Here is a 24,543-nt window from a genome sequence, read left to right as displayed (position 1 = left end):
AGTTTCTACCAGTAGAGACTCTGATCGGAGTTTCTACTGGTAGAATCGGAGTTTCTACTGGTAGAGACTACGATCGGAGTCTCTACTGGTAGAATCGCCGATCCTACCAGATCGCAGTCTCTACCCTGATATATACACTGAGTAATCAGACCACTTTCATATTTTGGTTTGTGTAATGGGAGAGTAATGGGTGTAATGGGATTATATGTAGTTTGGGGTTTATGTATTATACCCTGCATAGTTTAGTCTCTATTTGTTTTTTGTTTTGTTTTTTTTTTATTTCTGGCAGTATGGTTGCTCAATGGTCATACAACCAATTCAAAGGTGGTATAACTAGTTATTCACTGTTATCTATTTTGATGTGATAGATAACTGATGAAGGAAATTTATTTGGTTATGAATCTGACGCTGAAAGTAAGGAAGGAGCAGGACTAGATAAGCCTTTGCTTCTTTCTGTCCCTTCTCAAACTGTGTTTATGAGTTCATCCATATGTACATTTATGTTGAATTTATTGTATTTCATTACGTTTTCTGTGATTAATGATGACTGATAGGTGCATATATAATTGACTTCTTGCTTTTTTTTTTTTTTTTTTTTTTACCTCAAAGTTTGAGACAAATAAACAAATAGATATAGCAGTACCTAAACTGGTTTGCTTTTATTGTTTTTTTGTTTTGTTTTGTTTTTTTTTCTTTTTTACTACAAGGTTTAAGACAGATAAACAAATAAGTAACTAAACTGGTTTGTTTTTATTGTTTTTTTTTTTTTTTTTTTTTTTTTTTTTCTTACTTCAAAGTCTGAGAAAAACAAACAAATATAACAGTAACTAAACCGGTTTGCTTTTATTTTTTTTTTAAATGTATTAATTAATTTTTTTTTGTTCTTTTTTTTTTCACTTCAAAGTTTGAGACAAATAAACAATAAATATAACAGTAACTAAACTGGTTTGTTTTTAATGATTTTTTTTTTTTTTTTTTTTTTTTTTTTCACTTCAAAATTTGAGAAAAATAAACAAATAAATATAACAGTAACTAAACTGGTTTGCTTTTATTTTATTTGTATTAGTTCTTTTTTTTTAAACTTCAAAGTTTGAGACAAATAAACAAAAAGTATAACAGTAACTAAACTGGTTTGCTTTTATTTATTTATTTATTTATTTATTTATTTATTTTAGTTGTTGTTTTTTTTTTTTTTTTTGCTTCAAAGTTTGAGACAAATAAATATAACAGTAACTAAACTGGTTTGCTTTTATTTATTTATTAATTTATTTATTTTAGTTCTTTTTTTTTTTTTTTTTACTTAAAAGTCAGAGACAAATAAACAATAAATATAACAGTAACTAAACTAGTTTGCTTTTATTTATTTATTTTTAATTTTTAATTTTTTTTTCCACTTCAAAGTTTGAGACAAATAAATAAATATAACAGTAACTAAACTGGTTTGTTTTTATTTTTGTTTGTTTGTTTGTTTTAGTTCTTTCTTTTTTTACTTCAAAGTTTGAGACAAATGAACATAACAGTAACTAAACTGGTTTGCTTTTATTGTTTGTTTTTTGTTTTTTTTAGTTCTTTTTTTTTTTTTTTTACTTCAAAGTTTGAGACAAATAAATAGAACAGTAACTAAACTGGTTTGTTTTTATTGTTTGTTTGTTTTTTTTAGTTCTTTCTTTTTTCACTTCAAAGTTTGAGACAAATGAACATAACAGTAACTAAACTGGTTTGCTTTTATTGTTTGTTTTTTTGGTTCTTTTTTTTTTTTTTTACTTCAAAGATTGAGACAAATCAATACAACAGTAACTAAACTGGTTTAACCACCTTGAGCCACTGGTGTCATGTGTCTGTCTTATTTCTTTTCCTCCTTATCTAACCCTCTGAATGTATTACTAATATAAACTCTGATCCTTATTGGACTCTGGTCTTTTATTTTGAAGGGTATGTTCGGACCGGATATCCAGCCTCTTTTTGCTTCTACCTGGTGCGCTCTCTCCACCTTGACGCGCAGGTACACGGATTTGATCGAAAACTTTCCTGAAACGTGTGTTTTTTTCGCAGCGATGTTGACAGAGGAAACGTAGCAAGTGGATTAAAAATAAACCGGTGTGGTGTGATGTACTGAGGACACCGTCGGTTTTGGAGTCAGCTGGTGGATAAACCGTGTACACTGTGAGTAAAGTTTGGACAGAATTACGACAGTCCTTTAATGGAGGAAAAGAGCAGCAATGACAAGTCGCCATGAAAGTGAAAATAATGTTAATACATGAAACAGAATGAGATACAAATGTGGGACAAATGTTAACAATGTAATGCATGATTTTTTAAAAAAGTATGTGTTTGGAAATTAATAGAATAAAACACGACTTAGTCCGTATCACCTGTTTGTATTTGGACATGATCTGACAACTGTAAACAGTATCCAGGACGCACAGCCATTAAAGGTGGATATCCTGTAAAAAAAAAAAAAAAATAATAATAATAATAAATAAGTGGCATTATTTGGATGTTTTTATCTAATTTATTCACATACAGTTTCTGAAAAATTATTAGACCACCCTTGCTGTCTTCAATTTCTTGTTCATTTTAATGTCTGGTACAACTAAAGGTACATTTGTTTGGACAAATATAATGATAATAATAAAAATTGCTCATAATAGTTTAATTTCAGAGCTGATATTTATCCATTTTCCATGTTTTTTCTTGATAATAACCAAAATCACTTCAGTTCAAATGAAATCAAATCAAGGTTTATTTCTATAGCACTTTACAACAACATAACAAAGCCCAAAGTGCTTTACATCTAAAAGAATAATTAAATTATAAGATAAAAACAGGTTAATCAAGTACCATAAATATGCATAAAACAACAGGACACAACACACATTGATAAAAAGTTCTTACATCAGTATCTATGGCATTGTACTGACAAAAACAGTGCTTTTAGGCATTCCATGTTTTCTTTTCTGTTTGTTTTAGTCACATGATACACACATGAGTTAGTATTTGATTGCATAACTATTGTTTTTGTCTACTTTTGGTGGTCTAATAATTTTTTCCGCAACTGTATGTTTAGATAGATGAGTAAAACCCCCTTGGCATCATACAACCTTCTTCTAATGTCAATAGACTGATAGTTCTGCGTACTTACACATCTTCAGAGAACCAGTCTGGTTACTTTATGTGCCACCTGAGGATAGCTCTTTAACTTCACTGTAGAGGAGAGATGCCCTTAGGTGGCAACAAGTGATTTTTGGTTTTCCCTAACAAACTGAATTGTGATCCCATATCAGCTCCAACTTTAATATTTAACTTAAACAGAGCACTGCATTATGAGCAGAACGTCATATGAAAATGCAGATAGTGATCATGTCTGATCTAATGGCACATTTAATAGTTTCTATTATTCTTTTCCTTTGACCTTTTCAGTTATAATCCTGACAAATGAATGGTACTTCCTCATATCTGAGTGTGTATCTAAATATTTAATTAAGATATAATATGAACATGTACACTTTCGTAGGTTAAAATAAAGCGGAGGTAAACCAATTAATGGGTATTGATAGCAGGGCTAAGTGCCAAAGTTCATTACTTTTATGCCACTGCCTGAGCTGTGCCTAAATACTGTTGGGAATCATAAAATGTCTGGTATTCTTTGATGTGCAATTACATACCCAACCGGTAAATGGCATAGCAGAGTGTCACAGATATGAATAGACAACATCAAGTTGTATTAAACAGATTTAGGGTTTAACCCTTTCATGCATTGTGGTCACTCCAGTGGACCGTTCTTCTCCAGCTGTTCTCTTGTATATTCATGGGTTTTGTTGTTTTAGTTCCATATCAGCCAACACAGTGGACACTTATGCACCATCCCATAATAATACACTGACATTCAGACCATTACTGTAATTTTGCTGTTCTAGATAAACCTGATCTGCACTGACATGTTTGAGTGTAAATCAGTTGCTAATTGTTATTAGACTGTAATTAACAGGGTTTTTTTTTTTTGCATATTATCTGAGTGAGTAATAACTAGTATTACAGACTGTTAAAATGTGAGAAAACATGAGATTAGCAGCATTAAAAAGGATTTTATTTCATAGTTTACACACAGTGTATCACTTTCTGATGATGAGTTTTAAATACATGTTTCTTTGCTTCAAAAATTAAACTCATGGTGTCCAGCTGAGTGGACATTTTTGGAACTTCATGAAAAATAGGTTCATAAAAAAATTTCAGTCATAGTTTTTTTTTCATGCGTAAAGAGGAATAAAACACATGGGAAAAAAGTCTTAATTAAGGTTCTCATAATTCATGCATGAAAGGGTTAAAATGTATGAGTGTATAAGAATGCAAATAAGATGAAAAATAGGTGACTGTAATGTGAACTGTAGTTTTTCTCTTTTGTAAAATGAGAAATTGATATTTTATTTATTTATTTATTTATTTTAGTGGTGCCAAATGATATATATATATATATATATATATATATATATATATATATATATATATATATATATATATTGTTTTGTTTTGTTTTATTTGCTTTTTCTTTTGTTTTTGAGAGAAAACAGAACACAAATACTTACACTAACAAAACAATACAGAACAAATAAACAATGGGGAGGAGAGTCTAGCCTTAGAGCAGCATCTAGTCCACATATACATACATCACACACATGCATCAGTATACTCGTATACCCATATTATTTTTTTCCTTTACAGTAAAGTTTGAGGATCCTTTGAAATTATACAAAGTCCGGTCTCACAGTTACAATATAAGTGAGCCACTTTGACCAATTTTCAGTAAAAAATATCAGTTTTACATCTTAACTTAAATGTGATTCTCTCCATGACATATATATTGTACACTACATCAATCCAGTCATTCATAGTGGGTATGTCTCTTTTTAGCCATTTTCTAGTCAGAGTCTAAATGCTAAAATTTTTTAATCAGATCAATCACAGTGTTGCTGTGGATTAATTTTGATTAAATAAATATAATTTGTTTTTAATCTATATCAGTTGCATTTCATTTAGCATGAGCAAACAGACTCAAGAAAGAAGGGAATATGTATGCACTTAATGGGTTTTATTAAACACAGTTAACAGTTTCAACAAAACAACTGTAAACAACTGTTCCATCTCGGGTTTTTTGTCCTCATATTTCCATCCAGAGAACCAATGTGCTGTTTAGTGTCTTCCATTTTTATGGGTTGGTTCTGCTGCCTGTCACTACTGGATCAACTGCACATTTGTTCATGCGCGATGTTAACTCTACTTGGGCAAACTGCCTCAAATGCGTCAGCAGAGATGTTCAGAGTCATTATGCGTTACAGATGGGTTAACTGCATTAAAGTTTTTCATCAGATTAATCATTATGATGGATTAATCTGTCTTATTGCATTAATTTTGACAGCCCTACTTTATTTTATTTGGTAGTTTATTTAACTTGGACAATATATATTCATCAATATTACTGTAAATGTACCAGAGTTAGCCTAATGGCTATTTTTCATCTGTTGTCCCTGGATTTTATTTATTTATTTATTTATTTAGAACATGCAAAAAAACCCAAAACAAAATAAAAACAAAATAAAACATTCAAAAGGACAGAATCTATCTCCAAGCACATAGAAGTCTGAATTTTGCATGGTCGAAAAGGAGTAGGAAGAAGTATAAACTTATTTAATCCTACCCCTCAGTGCTTTTACATCTTTATCACTAACTTGATACAACAGTCAAACAATAATATTTTCCTAATTTTAACATCAAACCACAGCAAATACATAATGCAGTAACTGAATTACACCCAACAATATGATCATGGCAGTACAGTCATACAAACAGACTCAACAATTCGACCATTTTTGTCAATAACTACAGCAGATTTATCAGTACAACATCAGCCATAAACAAAAAGGCCTCATTGTCATTCTTAAATACTGTACCTCTCAAGAATCATTTTTTATATCTTTTTTAAAACTGAAATATGTTTGATATTTGTTTTATCTCTACACACAATTTGTTCCACAATTTTACTCCACAGATGGTGATACAGAAACTTTTTAACGTAGTGCGTGCTTTGTGAATCTTTAAATTTAACTTTCCCTTAAATCATAGCCTCACTCTCTTTCACAAAACGTTTCTTGGATATTGCCCGGCAGTAAGTTATTCTTTGCTTTATACATTATTTGAATAATTTTGAATTCCACAAGGTCAATGAGTTTTAAAGTTTTAGATTGGAAAAATAGTGGATTTGTGTGTTCACGAAAACCAACATTGTGAAAGATTCTTATTGCTCTTTGTATTGAACTTGTATATGTATTTCCCCATACCTCCAAACAGTAACGTAAGTAGGGTAAGAGCAATGAATTATACAAAATCTGAAGGGATTTCTGATCTAATATCCCCTTTGCTCTGACCAGGACTGAGATGCGTCTGGATAGTTTGTTTTGTACATGTTTTATGTGAGGTTTCCAGCAAATTTTATCATCAATTATCACTCCCAGAAACTAGTTTTGATTCACCCTTTCTATGTCTACACCCTCTATTTGTACCTTTGCCTCATTACTGGTTTTACATTTACCAAAAATCATGAATTTCGTTTTACACAAATTTATTGACAACTTATTTTTGTCAAACCATAACTTAATTTTACTTAGCTCTGAAGTGATTATGTACAAAAGTTTCTGCAAATCCTCACCGCTTCCCAGAATTTTTGTGTCGTCAGCAAATAAGACAAATTTAATTTGTTCAGACACTTTACATATATCATTAAAAACAATTTAGGTCCCAACACTGACCCCTGGGGGACACCACACATACAATACCCAAACACTCAGAACGACAGTCTCCCATCATCACAAACTCTTTCCTATTCTCCAAATAGCTTTTAACCCAATTCAGCACCACTCCCCTGATTCCATATTGTTTCAGTTTATTGAGTAAAATGTCATGATTTACAGTATCACATGCTTTTTTTAAATCAATGAAAACTCCAACTGTGAATTTTTTATTGTCTATGGAATTTGTGATTTCTTCAGTGAGTTCAGTTAATGCTAATGATGTTGATCGGTTGGTTCTGAATCCATATTGACTGTCTGAAAGTAATTTGTATTTTTCTATGAATATGTCTAATCGGTCATTAAAGAGTTTTTCGAGGATTTTGGAGAATTGTGGGTGAAGAGAAATAGGCCTGTAATTTGTGAGGTGGTGTCTGTCGCCGTTCTTGTATAATGGTATGACTTTAGCCATTTTCATTAGACTTGGAAATGTCCCGGTTTGGAATGACAAATTAAAGATGTAAGTTAACGGTTTAGAAATGCCTAGAATGACCCTTTTCACAACTATCATGTCGATATCTTCACAATCAGTTGATGTTTTATTTTTACATTTATTAATAATTTCTGTTATTTCTTTTTCATCAGTCGCTTTGAGAAACATTGAATTGGGATTTTCATCTGTTGATACTACATTACTCGGTTCTGTTGCTGAAGCAGGAATTTTATCTGCCGAGTTGGGTCCAACATTAACAAAGAACTCATTAAACATGTTCACCACCAGGTCCCTCTTACTGATATTGATATCATTTTCAATGAAATAATTTAGATAGTTCTCTTTACTAGGAGCATTTCTAATAATACTATTTAATACATTCCATATGCCTTTAATATTATTTTTATTATTTTCTAGTATTTTATTATAGTATTCCTTCTTACATATTCTCATAATATTTGTCAATTTATTTTTGTATTTCCTGTATTTATTTTCCGCCTCCTTAGTTCTATATTTTATAAACTCTCTATATATTGTATTTTTCTTTTTACATGCATTTTTTAACCCCTTTGTGATCCATTGATTATCCTTATGTTTTCCTCTTCTACTATATTGTATGATTGGACAATGTTTATCATATAAAACCTTAAATATTCTTAGAAAACTATCATAAGTCTTATCTACATGTTCCTCTTTATAAATTGGTTCCCAGTCAAATGCTTGTAGATCATTTTTTAATTTGTACAAAGATTCCTCTGTCCTGACACGTCTGTAGTAATATCCATTGTCTATCTTAGTGTTTCTGTAGTCGTTCTTGTAGATAGTAAAGACTGGCAAGTGGTCACTGATGTCATTTATTAATAATCCACTCATTGTGATATTGTCTATGACATTTGTCCATATATTATCGATTAATGTTGCACAGTGAGATGTGATCCTGCTGGGTCTGGTGATTTTTGGAAACAAATTATAACTGTACATTGTATTTATAAATTCTTCTGTCAGTTGATTTGGATTGAATAAATTGATGTTAAAGTCACCGCAAATGAACATAACTTTTTGATTTGCTTTTGAAAGATGTTCTTCCATCCAATCTTTAAACAGGTCAATATTAGAACTTGGTGCTCTGTATATACAACTCACAATGACATTTTTCTTTTTCTCCATAAATATTTCTATAGTGACACATTCTAGTATGTTATCCACCACTGTTGACATGTTTTCCACTACCTTAAAATCAAGATTCCTGTCTACGAACAAAGCAACACCACCCCCACTCTTGTTTTGTCTACTAATGTAAACCATCTCATAACCTTCAATTCCAAAATCCATACCCCTACTGCTATTTAACCAGGTTTCCGATATAGCTATAATATTGAAAATACATTTGAATTGACTTAAAAAGTATTTGATGTTATGAAAGTTGGCATAAAGGCTTCTGCTGTTAAAATGGATTATTGATAAACCGTTGTCCATTTTGATGCAGCTGTTAAATTGTTCTTGAGTATAATAGCTTTTGCTGATGTCAGAGAAAAAATTGTTATCCGGATCAATGTCATTTTCAGTATTATGTGAATGATGTTCAGTGTACTGGAAGTTTTTTAACTGCAGTTCATCATGCTCTGTGATGTTTTGTAGTAAATGATTGAGTCCAGTATGTGTATAAATTGTTCCTGTTGCCATAAAGAAAAGTGAGTGTCTGCATACCTGGTTTATGATTGCATTATTCCATGTTATTTTGGCGTGCTACTGCGTGGATGAATAACTAGTCTGTCGTGACAAAGGTAGGCAATGTCTCCTTTTTGTCTTGCAGCTCGCAATTCCAGCATCAGTTCTTTCCTTTTCACCGCATCAGTAAAGTCCTCATTGATATAAATTTTTGTTCCCTTTAGTCTCTTGGTGCGTTGGAGAATGGCAGCTCTGTCCTTATATCTAAAAAATTTCACCACAATGGGTCTGGGTCTGTCCCCTCCAGGCTTGCCTATGCGGTGGGCCCGTTCCATTTCTATCCCCTGGTGCATCTGAAGGTTTTCAGCTAAAACCTTTTTTACATTTTCTTCAGTCTCTGCCCAGGTTTCACCAGATCACTCCACGATTCCCTCAAAAACCAGGTTATTTTGCCTGGACTGACCCTCCAGATACTCCATCTTGTCAGTCACAGCTAACAGACTATCACACACTCTTAAAACATCTGACTACAATGAATTGCCACGTTCTGATTGCTTAGAGTTTTCAGATTTTAACGCATCAACTTCCTTTTGTGTGTATTCTAAGCTTGTCTTTAACTCCTGCAGGTCCCTTGTCAGCCCCTCCAGCCTGGTGTTTGTGGAGTCCGGCCTAGCCTGGTGGCTGGCTCCTGGTGGTGTTGGATCCTGGCCTGGTGGCTGGCTCCTGGTGGTGTTGGTTCTGGCCTAGCCTGGTGGCTGGCTCCTGGTGGTGTTGGATCTGGCCTGGCCTGGTAGCTGGCTGTTGGTGGTGTTGGATCCTGGCCTGGCCTGGTGGCTGGCTGCTGGTGGTGTTGGTTCTGGCCTGGCCTGGTGGCTGGCTGCTGGTGGTGTGGGATCCGGCCTAGCTTGGTGGCTGGCTGGTGGAATCTGATTCCAGTTGCTGTCGCTGCTCAGTGCTGCTGTCGCTGCTCAGTACTAAAACGTATTATTTAGAAACCAGTATTTATTGATATTAGTATTGGTGTGACATCCAACCGTACCAATAGGAGGCCCTCCAGACTATTCCAGGGTTAGCTATCTGTGTAGGGTAAAAGTATATTTATGTGTAAACCAGGTCAGACTTGATTGGTCCAAGTTGATGTATCACAACAACAGGCAGGAGCAACAAATATTGCATATGCTTGAATATATCTGTGTCCGAAACGTACCCATGTGGCAGAACTAGTCATTTGTTTGGGTCTGACCGCTGACTGCTCTGTCCTCATTCTGTGTCACGTTCATTCCAGTTCATGTTTGTTTGTGTTGCTTTAATGCAAATGTCCCGCCTGTGTCAATATGAAGGGCTGGAAAATGTTCTACAAATCAGACAAGAAGCATTTCTCTATAATCTCACGGTCCTTTTTATCTATAGCTCTACTGATTTCAATTCAGAAGCAGAATATTTTATTATCTGTCAACATGTCTGATTCACCATCAGATAAAAAAAGAAAACACACAGCAAGTCTACATAAATGAATTACAGTATAAAAACAATAATAGATGGATTTATGAATAAAAATATACATTAGCATAAGATATACATTATATTCAGCTAACTGATGAATGATTGCCTAGATTAGATAAAATAAAATACAGGTGGAGAAATTATTGTTGTCAATGGCAATAGAAACAAAAGAGGTTTTGTTTGTTTTTTTCTGGCTAGAGGGACTTTACAGCAGCGTCTGATGGTAGGAGGTGAAAGCAGATGAACAGAGGATGGAACTGATTTGTTGTGATTTGTTACGTTGTCCTTCTGACTGCTGTGTTATGGAATTCTGTTATTTTGTCCATTTATTTTATGATTTGGGGAAGTTTTGATTATTATCTGAGGTGAGACTGTATCATGCTGTTATGTTCATCAGAATCAGAATACTTTATTAATACCAGGGGGAAATTATTGGGTGTTAGAGTCGTTCCATTCAAGTATAATAAAGAAGTAGCAGGAATGAAATTATCAATACAACCAAAAAGAAAAATATATACATATAAAGCTCTATATATAGCTCTGAATGTATATGTATATATACATATATACCAAATATACATTTTAAAACACTCTAGTACAGTGTTTTTCAACCTTGGGGTCAGGACCCCACATGGCGTCTCCTGGAATTCACCTGGGGTCACCTGAAATTTCTTGTAATTGATAAAAAAAAAAAAAGAAAAAAAAAAGAAAGAAATTACTGATAAAACATATATGGTGAGTTGACAGAGACAGTCTCAATAAAAGACATAAACTGTGAAGCTGAAACTGAAGCTCTGTGGTACTGTTTATCTTTCAAATGTTCATTGTGGTCAGTTTCAGATGCTGCAGCTCTTTCATAATTCATAGTTTGAGTTCTTGTTTGATCAGTATTAATTGTCAGCCTTGTAAATCCAAGCTGGACTGACTGTACATATCCTGACCAAGGAAAATAAAATTCTCACTTTGTGCAGTAATCTACACCTGGCTTTACTGCCTCCGTCCATAATAATATACATTATATAGACTAAATGTCATCTAAAATTTATGTTTATTTGCAACATAGTATAGCAAACTATTTCATGATCAAAAACAAATTAATTTTAAAGAAAAAAAATATCCGTTTTGAATGTCTGGAGTCGCCAGAAATTTGTGATGTTAAAACGGGGTCAGGAGCCAAAAAATGTTGGGAACCACTGCTCTAGTAAGACATAAAGTTAGAACGGCAATTTGTACAATATGTACTAGACAATATATTATCAATATGATAATTAAAAAAATATACTTAATAAGTGTGCAAAAATATTGTGTGTAATTATAATTATGTGGTTAAAGGTTATTGCTGGTTTTAGGAGATATGTGTAGACAGCTGTTAACATTTGTTGTCCTGTTTGTCCAGACATTGCAGCCTGTAGGTCATGTCGGTGGGCAGCGGTGGGAGTGTGAGGCTCAGCTCTGGGCCCGGCAGTTTCAGACATGGGCTGAACCGGAGCAGCAGCCAGAGGTCATCCTACGAGGAACGCTGCGTGGATCCGGTGGAATACAGACCCCAGACCACAAAGACGACCCACAAAGCTGACCTGACGGATGCCAACGGGAAGGAGTCTGAGACCATTGGCTTCATCCCTGGTTCTGCTGAGCCTCAATCTTCAGCACAGTCCTGTAACCCCTGCGACTCACCAAACAGCTGTAGGACCTTTGTGTGCAGTGTCCTGACCTGTGGGCTCTACCGGGTCTGCCAGCGCTCCATCCTCGCCCCATGCCTGGCACCCAACGAGAGCTCCCCAGATGAACCGGAGAAGGTAAGCCTCAAAACTGTGAACGCAGGAAACAACAAAGACGAAGACAGTCCCGAATGGCTAGAGGACATCCACATCGCCGGAGTCAAAGTGGACAGTCTGAGAGAGTATCTAGAAGTCGAAACCAAACCTGTGACACGCATTCCTGCAGCGAGAGCTCACATAGAGTTCAGCCAGTCGTCCCTCCACGAATCGATGAGGTTGGATGACTGGGAGGACGACATTGAGGACGTGGACTCTCTGATTGCTAAGAAGCTGCTGGAGCTGTACTCTGAGTACCAGATCGAGGAGCTGGCCCGGTGCACTTCAGACTCTGTGTTTCTGAAAAAGAGCAAGGCCATCAACCAACTCATCAACTCATTGGCGGAGGAGCACAAAATGGACGAGCAGGAGGCGGAGTGTCGGCTGGTGCGCGGCATCATCCGCATCAGCACACGGAAGAGCACCAAGAAAAGGCCAACCCCGTCCAGGACGGAGGGGACACTGTCGGACAGCGGCAACGAGACCATGAAGGACAGCCAGTCCTTTTCATTCAGCAATAACAGTATGTTTTAATGATTCATGAGTTCACGTTTGATGGCAAATAGTAATGAAAGCCTTCAAGGGGATATATGAAGTATTTCTATTTTCAAATATTCAAAAGTGATCTAACAGTATCAGTAGAGTGAGTTATGAATATAGAGACATAAACTGAATTTATTTAGTTGCTTTCGTCTCCCATGGTGTCAAAAGTGCCATGGGATTATTTGATAGCAGGAGAGTCGCAAAGAAACAACTTTTTTAGAGTCAAAGAAAGTGATAATAGCGAGAAATAGTGTTGTCTGGATGATTTCAAGCAGATCTTTCATTAAGAACTCAAACCGTACAGGAAATGGAGGTGTGGTTTTACTGTGGCTAAGCTAAAAGCTAAGCTAACAGTGATAATGTAAACCAGGGGTGTCAAACTCATTTTAGTTCAGGGGCCACATTGAGCTAAATTTGATCTGAAGTGGGCCGAATAAGTAAAATAATAACATAATAATATATAAATAATGTCAACTCCAAACTTTTCTCTGTTTTAGAGTGAAAAAAGCAAATTTATATTATGAAAAGGTTTACATCTACAAACTATACTTTCAAAAGGTGTGAATAAGATGAACAAACTGAAAAAATATTCTGCCTCAGTTTATCATTTACAAATGTACATTATAACTTACAGATCACAGTGGATCTACAAATACACAAAACATTGAGTAACAGGCAGAATATTGTTAAAATTGTACTTACTTCTCTTAAGACATTTCAGGTTGTTCATATTTGTTCAGGTTATTCACAGTTTTTGCAAAATTATACTTTGTTTTAGTGTAAATACATGAAAATATTTACATTTACAAAGAGAAACATTTGGATTTATATGTTATTTTGATAGTTGCGATCTGGCGCTATATAAATAAAATTTGATTGATTGAGTGATTTAATTGGCTTTCCCCTGTAAGTCGCTTTGGAAAAAAGCGTCTGCCAAATGCATAAACATACACATAAACTAAGGCCGGATTAACCATATGGGCAACTGGGCAATTGCCCAGGGGCCCGCGACCTCTGAAGGGCCCTGGGTAGCTCGGGCATAACGAAAATATCTGGTTATCTTTTGCTTATAAATGAAACTGTCCGCTGCCCGGAGCCATTGCCATTATTTATTTTTTGTGAAAATGGAGGACACTTCCCTCTCTTTCTAATGTAGTGGATCAATTTTAGATTATACTGATGCTAATGTGTTTTGTTTTCAAATCATCATATGCAAGTGAGTGGCCTTGACAAGAGGCTATCGTGGTGCACTTGTAGTTCTACGAGCATTTACACATTTGTACATCAAAATGAATTTGATGATAGTTAGATATTGAAGTATGGGGTATATTTACATATATTCCTGGAACTTATTCTGCATTTTGCCAGATTATAGGGATCCTGGGGTTGTGATGATGGGGCCCTTGAATATTGTTGCCCAGGATACAATGAAGTGTTAATCTGGCCCTGACATAAACATAATACTTGACTGGTCCCGCTCACTGGAGATTGAATTGGTCTGAATGTGGAACCTGAACTAAAAGGATTGTTAATATCTTAGTGTAATTTTTGTGTCTCACAAATTCATCCCAAGGGCCGGACTGGACCCTTTAGTGGGCCGGATTTGGCCCCCGGGCCAAATATTTGACACCTGTGATGTAAACTATCAGGTGATGCAGCATATGAAGATTATAAGACACAAGGTTATTTTGACAGACTGTCAACATAACCAGGTGTGAGTTTTTGCAGAAGAATTCTTGATACTATAAACAGATGTGTGTAAACAATGAGTTTTATACTTTATTCACTGAATGTTACAGTCTGTGGATACATAGTGTTGATTCATTGGAGGTTTTGGTGCTAAGTGTGTTCTGGTTTGAGACTTCCCCCTCATGTTGAGAGTTAGGAACATCACTTCTACATTTAAAGTAATGTCCTAGTGCATTATCAAGCATATTTCTGCCATTGTTAATCACCACTCTTACTTCCTGTTCCCTTAAGATGACTACAAATCAAGTCCAAACATCCAAATATCAGACCAGACCTCCTCTGACAGGTACGCCAGGGAGATGTACAGGAACAATGGAGGTAAGAACTGCCACACAGTATAACAGCGACTTTTTTAATGAAAATCAGATTAAAAATTTTCATTTTAAAAGTGTAATAAAGTCATATGTGATAAAGCACATTTCCAAGTCCCGTTTATTTCAAAGTGAGATTTGTTTTGGAATCAGACCAAACATGACCGTCACAAGCAAACACAAAGGAGCCAAAACCTGTGGTTCCTGCAAAGAGAGCCAGTTTCCATACACCCCTGTGATAAGATACCCACAATTCCAACAGAAGTAAACATGTTCACAGCCTGGTACAAGATGGGTTTGGTCTCTGTTGCTAACTCTCTCAGTCAGTGATACTTGTTTAAATTCTATGAATGTATATGAACATGTTTGGCTGCTTCTGAAAACAAAAAGCATGAAAGGCCCTTATGAGACTCAGTGTTTGGTTTTTATATTCTATGGTTTTTATTTAAGGGGATAAATTTCTGATCCACACCCAGAAAAATTAGGTTATAATAAAGTACTTTGACGCTTGATGCCACCCTCCATAAAACCAAAACAGAAGATCTAAGTATATGGCATTTGACTATTGCTGTTATGCTACCTCATTCTTGTTCTTCTTCTTAATTATGATAATAATAATGATGATGATGATGAATATTATTATTGTTATTATTATTATTACTCATTTGCCTTATATTATTCCTGCCATGATTACAATAATAGTATTGTTGTTATTGTCATCAGCATCATCTTTTTCCACTTTTTCTCTTTATGACTATTCTTTATTGCTGTTATTACTATAATATTACTGGTATTATCATCTTCATATTATTTATTGCTTTTTTTCCCCTTCTTTTTATTTTATTTTTAATTTTTTGTCATTGTTTTGCTTTCTCCACTCTTTGGTGAACCACCATTTGTTCACACTAATTAAAATAAAAACTAATTACAAATAAATAAAAAAGTAGAAGACATTAGTTGTGGGCTGCTGTAGAGACATGACAGACATGGGAGTTGACCTGCTGTCATCTCCCATGACAGGGACAACTGTTTTCAAGTGATTATAGTACACAATGAAAACATAATGGTCTGGTTTTGTAAATAGGTCCTCCTAAATCAAATGCTCATCAGGCCAGCACTATGTTGTGCGTTTGTACAGTACACAAAGGTGACTTTTCCTTTATCAAACACTGCTATTTGTGTTAGCAGTTATTAAGTAGCTGGAATTACTTGCTGCTGTTTAACCCAGTCATAGTTAAGATTCAAGACTCTTTATTTTCATTCAATATATGACATGTAGAACGAAATTCCAATCCACAAGATCGATAATAAAGGCATATTTAAATAGACACAAACACACAATTTTTAAATTTTTTTTTAGATAGAAAAGCAGACTGCAGACAGTATAATAATAAATAATGGGTATAGAGGGCGAGGAGAAAGTGACTGGAAATGTATATGTAAAACATGGTATTACCTCTGCCAGGAGGTATTGTGATCACTTTGCTTTGTATGTTTGTTTGTTTGCGTGTTTGTTTGTTTGTTTGTTTGCTTGTTAGCAACTTTACGGGAAAACTATTACAACCATCTTTACCAAATTTTACCCACAGATAGGCCTAGGCCCTGGGACCAACCCATTAAATTTTGGGTCAAGTAGGCCAAAGTTCAAGGTCACAAAATCTCAAATTTTCCTATCTCTCATCATTGAGAAATTTTCAAAAATTCATAAAAAATTCAAGACGACTCCGATTAGCCTCCAATTTGATACACCCATAGCTTATAACAATATCTTGTATCTAGCACAAAAATATCCACATCCACCGTGGAATGTGGACTCTGTGGACATTTCAATTTAACATTGAAAATCCTATTTATGACACATTTTTTAATTATAACTCAACAAATATTGATTGGAATTTAATATAATTTGATATACACATGACTGGTACCAAGCTTCAACTTTTTCTGCTGTATGGAACAACCTGGAAACTGTTTAATTTAAAAAGAAATAGTCGATCCACACATGCACACCGTTCAGGGTGCTTGGCGGAGGTTTGCGTTCTCTGAACACTTGTTGCACATTGTAATTATGATGATAATGATGGATTAGACTTTTATAGTGCTTTTCAAGACACCCAAAGTGCTTTACATTATTGATTCGCTCTCACATTCCCCCTCTGGTGGTGGTAAACTACGTTTGTATCCACAGCTGCCCTGGGGCGGGCTGACAGACGCGTGGCTGCCAGTTTGTGCCAAATAGCCCCTCCGACCACCTTCAAACATTCATGTGCATTCATACACCAGTGTGAGTGACGCTGGAGGTGAGGAGGGTGAAGTGTCTTGCCTAAGGACACAATGGACTGACTAGGACAGAGTGGGATTCGAACTGCCAACCCTTTGATTTTTGGACGACCCGCTCTACCGCCCCTTGATTTGATGAATACAGTTAGCAGTGTTCTGGGTGTTTTCAGAAGGTTAGCAGTAGTGTTAATTTGGTGAGTTTCAGCCTGTACTCTGCTTCAGTTACACCCTGTTGCAGAAATATGGTCAATTGTACCAGAACCTCCAGGAAACAAGATCACTACACCCAAAATACCAAGTTGAATTAAAAAGGTGATCCACCATCATGGTGGCGATGTCCACGTCTGTAGTACAGCCTGTGGGTCAGCTATAGTCAGTACTGTAAACATGATGTACCCATGTGCATGTATTTATGTGTTTGTATTTAACCACAGAAGCTGCCCTCATCACATCCCTAGTACAGAAAATACCAGGGTTTGTTGTCATCACACTAACAGAACTCCTCTAACCTTGTTTCTGAATTAAAGAAGAATCTGAATTATCACAAATTTTAACAATGCTGCCATTTTCTATCAATTATCATAATAAGTTTGTTCTACAATAGGTATTTTAATGTTTTTATTTTGGTAATAGTTTTTTCTTTATTTATTTGCACATACAGTATAAAATAAGACAAATACATGTACATATCTCTCTTGATAGAGAGAAGGGTATGAAAATGTGCAGGTGAGGTCAGAAACCCAAAAGGCTTATAGAATGACCTCACCTTGGACTTAGTTGTACTTTAAACAAAATAAAAGAATGTCATTTGCATACCTCCTCTTAGTTAAGTATATACTGCATTTTCTGCCAATAAAAATGCTGGAATCAGTCTACTACTACTATACTATCCTGTTGTTTAGATGTTGCATTACCCAGCATTTACATGTAATTTTATTCAATGCAGCAATTACTAATGAGTGTTAAGATTAAGAAGATAAGATAAGATAGTTTATTTGCCATTTGTACACATTCAGGTATGTAGGAATTTGATTAAAAGATACAATCAGAATAAAAGTTATAAGGTATATGCAGTATAAAAGCAGAATAAAAACCATTAAAAGCAATAACACAGTGACTTGCAATAAATATCTAAAAATAAATACTCTTCACAAATTGCTCTTAAGGATCTTGTACAAAAATAAATAACAAAAATGGCTGAAGCATCCCTTCAGTCAGTGGTCGTCCTCTGGTCAGACTGATGGTTGATCTTTATCTAAAACAGGGAACTAGTTCAGAAACACACTGCTCAGGTGTCACATGTTCATATGTGGGGTGATTTCCTGGAAAATGATCCCAGCTGATCACAGAGCTGCACCAGTATCAGACTAAAATGCAAATAAGAGTTTTATCTGTGTAGTGAGATGTCATAGTGTTAAATACCTTTCATCTGAGCTGGAATCCAAACTGTGAAATAAAAACAGCCCATTATCTACTTGTACATAAACATAGTTAAACAGTTGTGATGTTAAATTTTACTCATTTTCATAGAATATTGTCAGAGTAACATGCTCTGAATGCATAGTCATAGTCCAATGATAAAGCTTTGTGACCCCTGACCTCTGGAAAACAAGTGTCCCAAGGTGAAATGAAATGAGAATCACTGAGGTATTTACAGATACAATATGAATATTACCGACTGAATTGGTTTCTCCTTGAGGAGTAGGTTTTTAACATGTTTGAATAAAAAAAAATTAGATTTTAATCAACAAAGGTTAAAGTTAAAGTTAGCCTAAAATGCATTTTTAGTCATTATCCAATAATTTATCTTCAAATTGTGATTAAATTTCACAAACATGTCTAATGTGTATGTGCAATACATATAGATGCCAATTTACCAATGCAAAATGACATGTTAGTCAAAAACTGATATCAATTCTAATGTTATGCTTCTTTATTTTGTTGTTATTTATCCCTTAATGAAGAAATTTATATTATAAATGTTAAAAATAGTTGTTTTAAAGTCTGAATGAACACAGATATAAATAATGAAAAAAAAAAAAAAACACAAATAAATATCTGTCACTGCCATGAATGGAAAGACGTCTTATATGCCCACACTGATACTGGCCAATATTTACTAATGTCAGCCAGTATTGATGTACAGTCAATATACACATACATTTATCTCACTAGAAATGATTCACTGTAGTTATTGATCAAAATAGTACAGACCTCTGTTGCACCATGAAATGTACTTTTATTAAATGTCTTGAAAGTCTGACAGATGTGGATGACACTTGACTGGTTCACAGAGGAGTAAAACTACAATTCCACCTTTGAAGCATTTAAGTCTGGGATGGAAACGTATGGAAAGTGTGTAGAAACCATATGATTTTGGAGGAGATCTGTAAAATGGGACAGAGTTTGGTATTCTATTACACATTTTCCAACATTATGAATTACAGTTGTGCTCATAAGTTTACATACCCTGACAGAATGTGCATGGGACGGTCTTGGATGTTCCAACATGACAATGACTCAAAGCACAAGGCCAAGTCGACCTGTCATTGGCTACAGCAGAAAAAAGGGAAGGTGAAGGAGTGTCCATCTCAGTCTGCTGACCTCTATCATTCAGCCACTTTGTGGAGGTCTCAAACATGCAGTTCAGGCAAGAAAACCCCAAATCTTAAAGGAACTGAAGGTGTTTTACCAAGAAGAATGGGCAGTTTTACCATCTGAGAAAATAAAGAGCCTCATCCACAACCACCACAAAAGACTTCAAGCTGTCATTGATGTTAAAGGGGTAGAAGAACTAGGGTATGTAAACTTTGGATCAGGGTCATATGAATAGTTTCTGTTGTCAGTATGATTTAAAAAGAGCAAACACATTTGTTTGATAATAAATGGCTTCATCCAACCACTAACCATGAGTGAAAGAAAAGTTTTTGTATTATCATTCATATTCTCTGAAAAATGGCCAAAGAATCACAAATTCTGTTAGGATATGTAAACTTATGAGCACAACTGTAAGATGTTTATTTAAATTACAGGACTATGGGGCCTTGGCAGAGGTACAGTGTCTGTTTTCATTGAGGCTTCTTGGTAGTTCTTCTCGGTTCAGTTGGACTGGTTTAGCTCCAGTTGAACCGAGAAGAACTACCAAGAAGAAGGATGACCTGGGCAAATAAGAACCTACAGACATCTTTCATTGAGGCGTTTCTTTAATGCACTTATGTCACGCAGTAGAATGACAGTTTTAGTCTTTTTTTTTTTTTGTTGTTTCATTTTCCCTCTTTTTTTCTTCCTGCAGGTCACTCCTCTAACTCTCCAACCACCTACTCACCTACCACCACAGAGACAAACTCTTCAGGTGCTCCTCTAATTCGCACTTCTGTGAGAACATGATTCCGACCCCACACTGGCAGTCTATGCTTGAATCGGCCGTGCTGTGTGTACAAGGTCACGTATTGAAAGGGGACACTACTTGCACAGCCTTAGCTAAGCTCTTTGTACAGAACGTGACTTCGTCGTGGGAAAAAATGTGAAAAGTCACATTGTCTGAAGGACTTCAGGTAACTCAGGGCTCTGTGTGTACCTATTTATGATTGATAAATATAAATATGCATGCATTTGAAGGATTGCTTGATTCAGTGCACATCCTGAAAGCACATATCAGCAGAACCTCTGTCCACGTCTTTTGAACGAGGACCCTAACTGTCATTCTTTTGTCAGATTGTTGTGTTGAAATCACACAAAGACACCTGAAGTTGTAGTTCACTAAACAAATTGCCGCTGTTTATACACTATACTCAGTTCAGTTTTGAGTCAGTGCTGATCTCTAACATACTGTATTTACATCAGTGGTTCTAGATAAATGATGGAATGTGCATTGTGATATGTATCAATAATGATAGAAGAGACACAGTGATACTAGGACATTGTTCACCATGTGGAAGACGATTTCTATGATGGTCAAAGAAGAGCTGTGCAATTAATCGATTTTAAATCGAAATCGGATTTTCTAAATAGGACAATTTTTTAAAAAAGGGAAATCATCAGATCAATTTCATCTCTCGTGCCTCTGGGCCGTGGGCCTGTGGGCTACCATAGACTTCTCCCATCTGTGAGAGTCTTTCACAGTAGTCTGTATAATGACCACAGACGTTAAATCTGTAATGGGCCTGCAGTAGTGATACCAATGTAAGCTGTGGTTTCATGCACAGATCCCCCAATTCAAATATAACTGCTTATGTTGTCCCACACGGATCCGTACTGTCCTGTCTTCTTCTGATCCGGGTCATGGGGGCAGCAGCCTCAGCACAGTAGCCCAGACAGCACCTCCCCAGCCACATCCACCAGCTCCAGGGAATCCCGCAGTGTTCCCAGGGAATCCCGCAGTGTTCCCAGGCCAGCGCAGAGATGGAATCCCTCCAGCGTATCCTGGGTCGGTCTTTTCCACGCATGGATCCCCCAGTTTAAATATAACCACATGGGGATCACTCATATTACGTGGTCCATGCACGCATGACTGATGCCTGTCACTGACTTACACTGGTATCACTTCTGTGGGCCCATCATGTGATACCATCACAGATTTGAGGTTGGAGCAGTGCCTTGCATTGTGGGCTGCTCACAAAAACGACATGCTGACTTCTGTAGTCTTTTGTAGTTTTACCGTAAAAATCAAAGTCGAAAATCGAGTTTGTAGAGGAAAAAAAAATCAGGATTTTATTTTTGGCCAAAATTGTGCAGCCCTAGGTCAAAGCTATCAAAGGTGATCTTGGATGGAGTTTGTACACTAACCTGGTAGGACCAAAGAAACAATGGGTTTTTGTGTAGAACACTTAAAATGTTTAAACTCAGTGTCATTTTAAACAGTAGTTTAAAGAAAAAAACCACAGACCATTTAGTAACTTGGGGGTCTTTCAACCCTATCTCAGCTGCAATAAAAGAGCCATAATTATATGTAAAATATTGTAATCCATCCATCCAATAATAATAATACATGAATATTAATAGTAAGGCTCAACTATTGTCCATGAAATGTAGTTATAAAAGCAAAAGTCCTGAGAAAAGCTAATAAGTGGCTCTGTGAGTTATTTATTTGTGTCTGTGTTGCTATGTTGGCTTCATAAAATGTGGATTGTATGATTTTCTTGCAAATGTTATAATTAACATAATAACACAAGATTAATATGAAGCAAATTTAACTTTCAAAGGTGGAGTAAGTGATTCTATTCCTGTATAGTTTTTGTCAAATTCAACAAATATCTCCTGCTGGTGTTTATTCACAGCTGTGATGCTGGAAAAACTGTAATGTTTTGCATTGATGCACAATGACATTATCTCATCTGTACCAGAAACATATTTGTTTGCAGCTAGTCCTTATCATCAATATTTAAAGGCACTTTTCTGAGATTTAAACACATCCAGAAAAGCTGTAAAGCAGACAGTAAAGCTTTCTGGATTAAAATGTCGATAAACAACTAGGGCTATATTGTATATTTTGTAGATGTGATACTTGTATACATCAAATTTTCCAACAGAAATTCAGAGAAATCCGTTATTTATTCCCATTTTCATGTGGATGAAAGGCAGATGAAAATGAAAATTAATATTTTTAATTAATTAATAGTTTTAGCCTTTCATTCGCCTTCACAATATCTCTTTTTCCAGATACTCGGCTGTGTGTATACATGGCAACAACCTAATCAATTCTAGTTCACATTCAACAGTAGTGGCTAATTGTAGCTTCCCTACTAAGTGTTTTTAACCATTCTTCACAAATATGTATTTTAATTTTGTTATAAATACTGGCGACATGTCCAGGGTGTACCCCGCCTTTGCCCATAAGTAGCTGGGACTGGCTCCAGTCACCCCTGTGACCCTAGTGAGGATAAAGCAGGTTCAGATAATGAATGAATGAGGATGAATGAAAAAATACAGATTAAATATGTTTTTTTAGAGACAGCCATTTACTCAAACACCGTTAAAACTGCTGACATTCTTTAGTGAGCTAATTGGAGTTAGCATTAGCAAGTGACACTGCAGATTACAGGTCTAACTAAATGATTCTGATGAATGGTAGACTTCAGCGTATGTAAACTTATCTATCAGTTGTTTATTTTGTAAGGTAAAATGGGGCACCATATATTAGACATTCATTACAAAACAGAAATAATATGTTTTTACTTTTATTTAAAAAATGTGCAAAAGAAAGAAACCATTACTTTGTTTAAATTCAAGACATTCCTGTACATTAACTTGCAAATACTGATGACAGGAAGTAGTTGCATGTTTGCACACAGAGGATCTGAAAGGACAGGTTTTTGAGGGACTTTTTTTGTGTTTTTTAAATGTTGAGTAGTTGGGCTGGAAGTACCGTGTCAGAGTAAGGGTGAATATTAATGTCACATCCATTTATGTGGTGTTTTGTTTTGTAGGGATTTACTGATTTTAATACTACAATGCACTTCCCTGTGTGCAAATGTTCCTCCAAAACAAGTTCACTCCTGACACTATTTTGGAAATCCACTGCCCAAGTATCCCACCCTCAAACTGCCAAACCCAGATACTTATGATCCCTGTTCCAGAACAATAGCAGACATATTTCCACACTATCACTGGTGCAGCAGCAGTGAAGTGTCGTAGACTGGCCGATGACAGGAATACCTTACTCCATCTTTACATTAACCAACTCACTGATCCTTTCTACATAATATTTGTGTCTGATATTCTGTCTGTACATCAAGCCTCAATATGAAAGACATTTTAAACAATAGTCAAATGCAGCTATCCTGACAGTGTAATGTAATCTGTTAAGTTATTAGTGGCATTATCCCAGGCTGACTTATGAAGTGAATGTTTGTTTTCTTTGTGACCCACTCTGTGTGTTTGCTCCTGGTGAGAATTTGCCCAGCTGGTTCCGTGGAATTTATCTGTCTCCGTTTCCTTCTTATCAACTCTTGCTTATGCTTTCTGTTTATCACGAACTCTATTGTAATTCTGTTAATACACACATGTAGTTAGCACACATAAATAAATGACATGATTCAGATTATAACTTGTTTTGTCTCCTGGAATCCATCCTCTTTTGCTTTGCATTCTGTTTTATTGAAAAAAAAAAAAAAAGATTTTTGTATTCAGGGAGTCTGAACATAACACCCCTGACTAATTTCTGTCTGTTTACAGTGTGTCTGGAATTTACCTATAACACCAGGGCAGTTATAGTAAAATGGTGTGAAACTGGTTGTTCTGGTTCAGACCAACAGGCAGGAAATGTGACCTGACTATTTAAAGTAACATTCTTCAGATACATTAATCTGTTCAAGCTTGTCAAAGTATAAAGGGGAATGGATGTAGCTTTTGTTCAGCTGAGATGTGTTGGCAGGTTCTTTTAGCAACAGCTCATCTTTTAA

At 35.5% G+C, this 24,543-nt stretch overlaps 1 protein-coding gene across 1 annotated transcript; it reads left to right on the top strand.

Moving 5' to 3' along the window:
* Positions 1 to 1,988: 1,988 nt before the first annotated feature.
* On the top strand, positions 1,989 to 24,292 carry kdf1b (keratinocyte differentiation factor 1b). Its single transcript, XM_030147823.1, has 4 exons — positions 1,989 to 2,163; positions 11,840 to 12,783; positions 14,784 to 14,870; positions 20,436 to 24,292. The coding sequence occupies exons 2-4, from the start codon at positions 11,859 to 11,861 to the stop codon at positions 20,528 to 20,530; spliced, it is 1,107 nt and encodes a 368-aa protein (XP_030003683.1). The 5' UTR covers positions 1,989 to 2,163; positions 11,840 to 11,858; the 3' UTR covers positions 20,531 to 24,292.
* Positions 24,293 to 24,543: the final 251 nt, after the last annotated feature.

The sequence above is a fragment of the Sphaeramia orbicularis genome, chromosome 11, assembly GCF_902148855.1.
Source record: "Sphaeramia orbicularis chromosome 11, fSphaOr1.1, whole genome shotgun sequence".
Taxonomy (NCBI): Eukaryota; Metazoa; Chordata; class Actinopteri; order Kurtiformes; family Apogonidae; genus Sphaeramia; species Sphaeramia orbicularis.
Note: the sequence above shows the minus strand (reverse complement) of the source record. Positions and strands in the feature narration are given on the sequence as shown.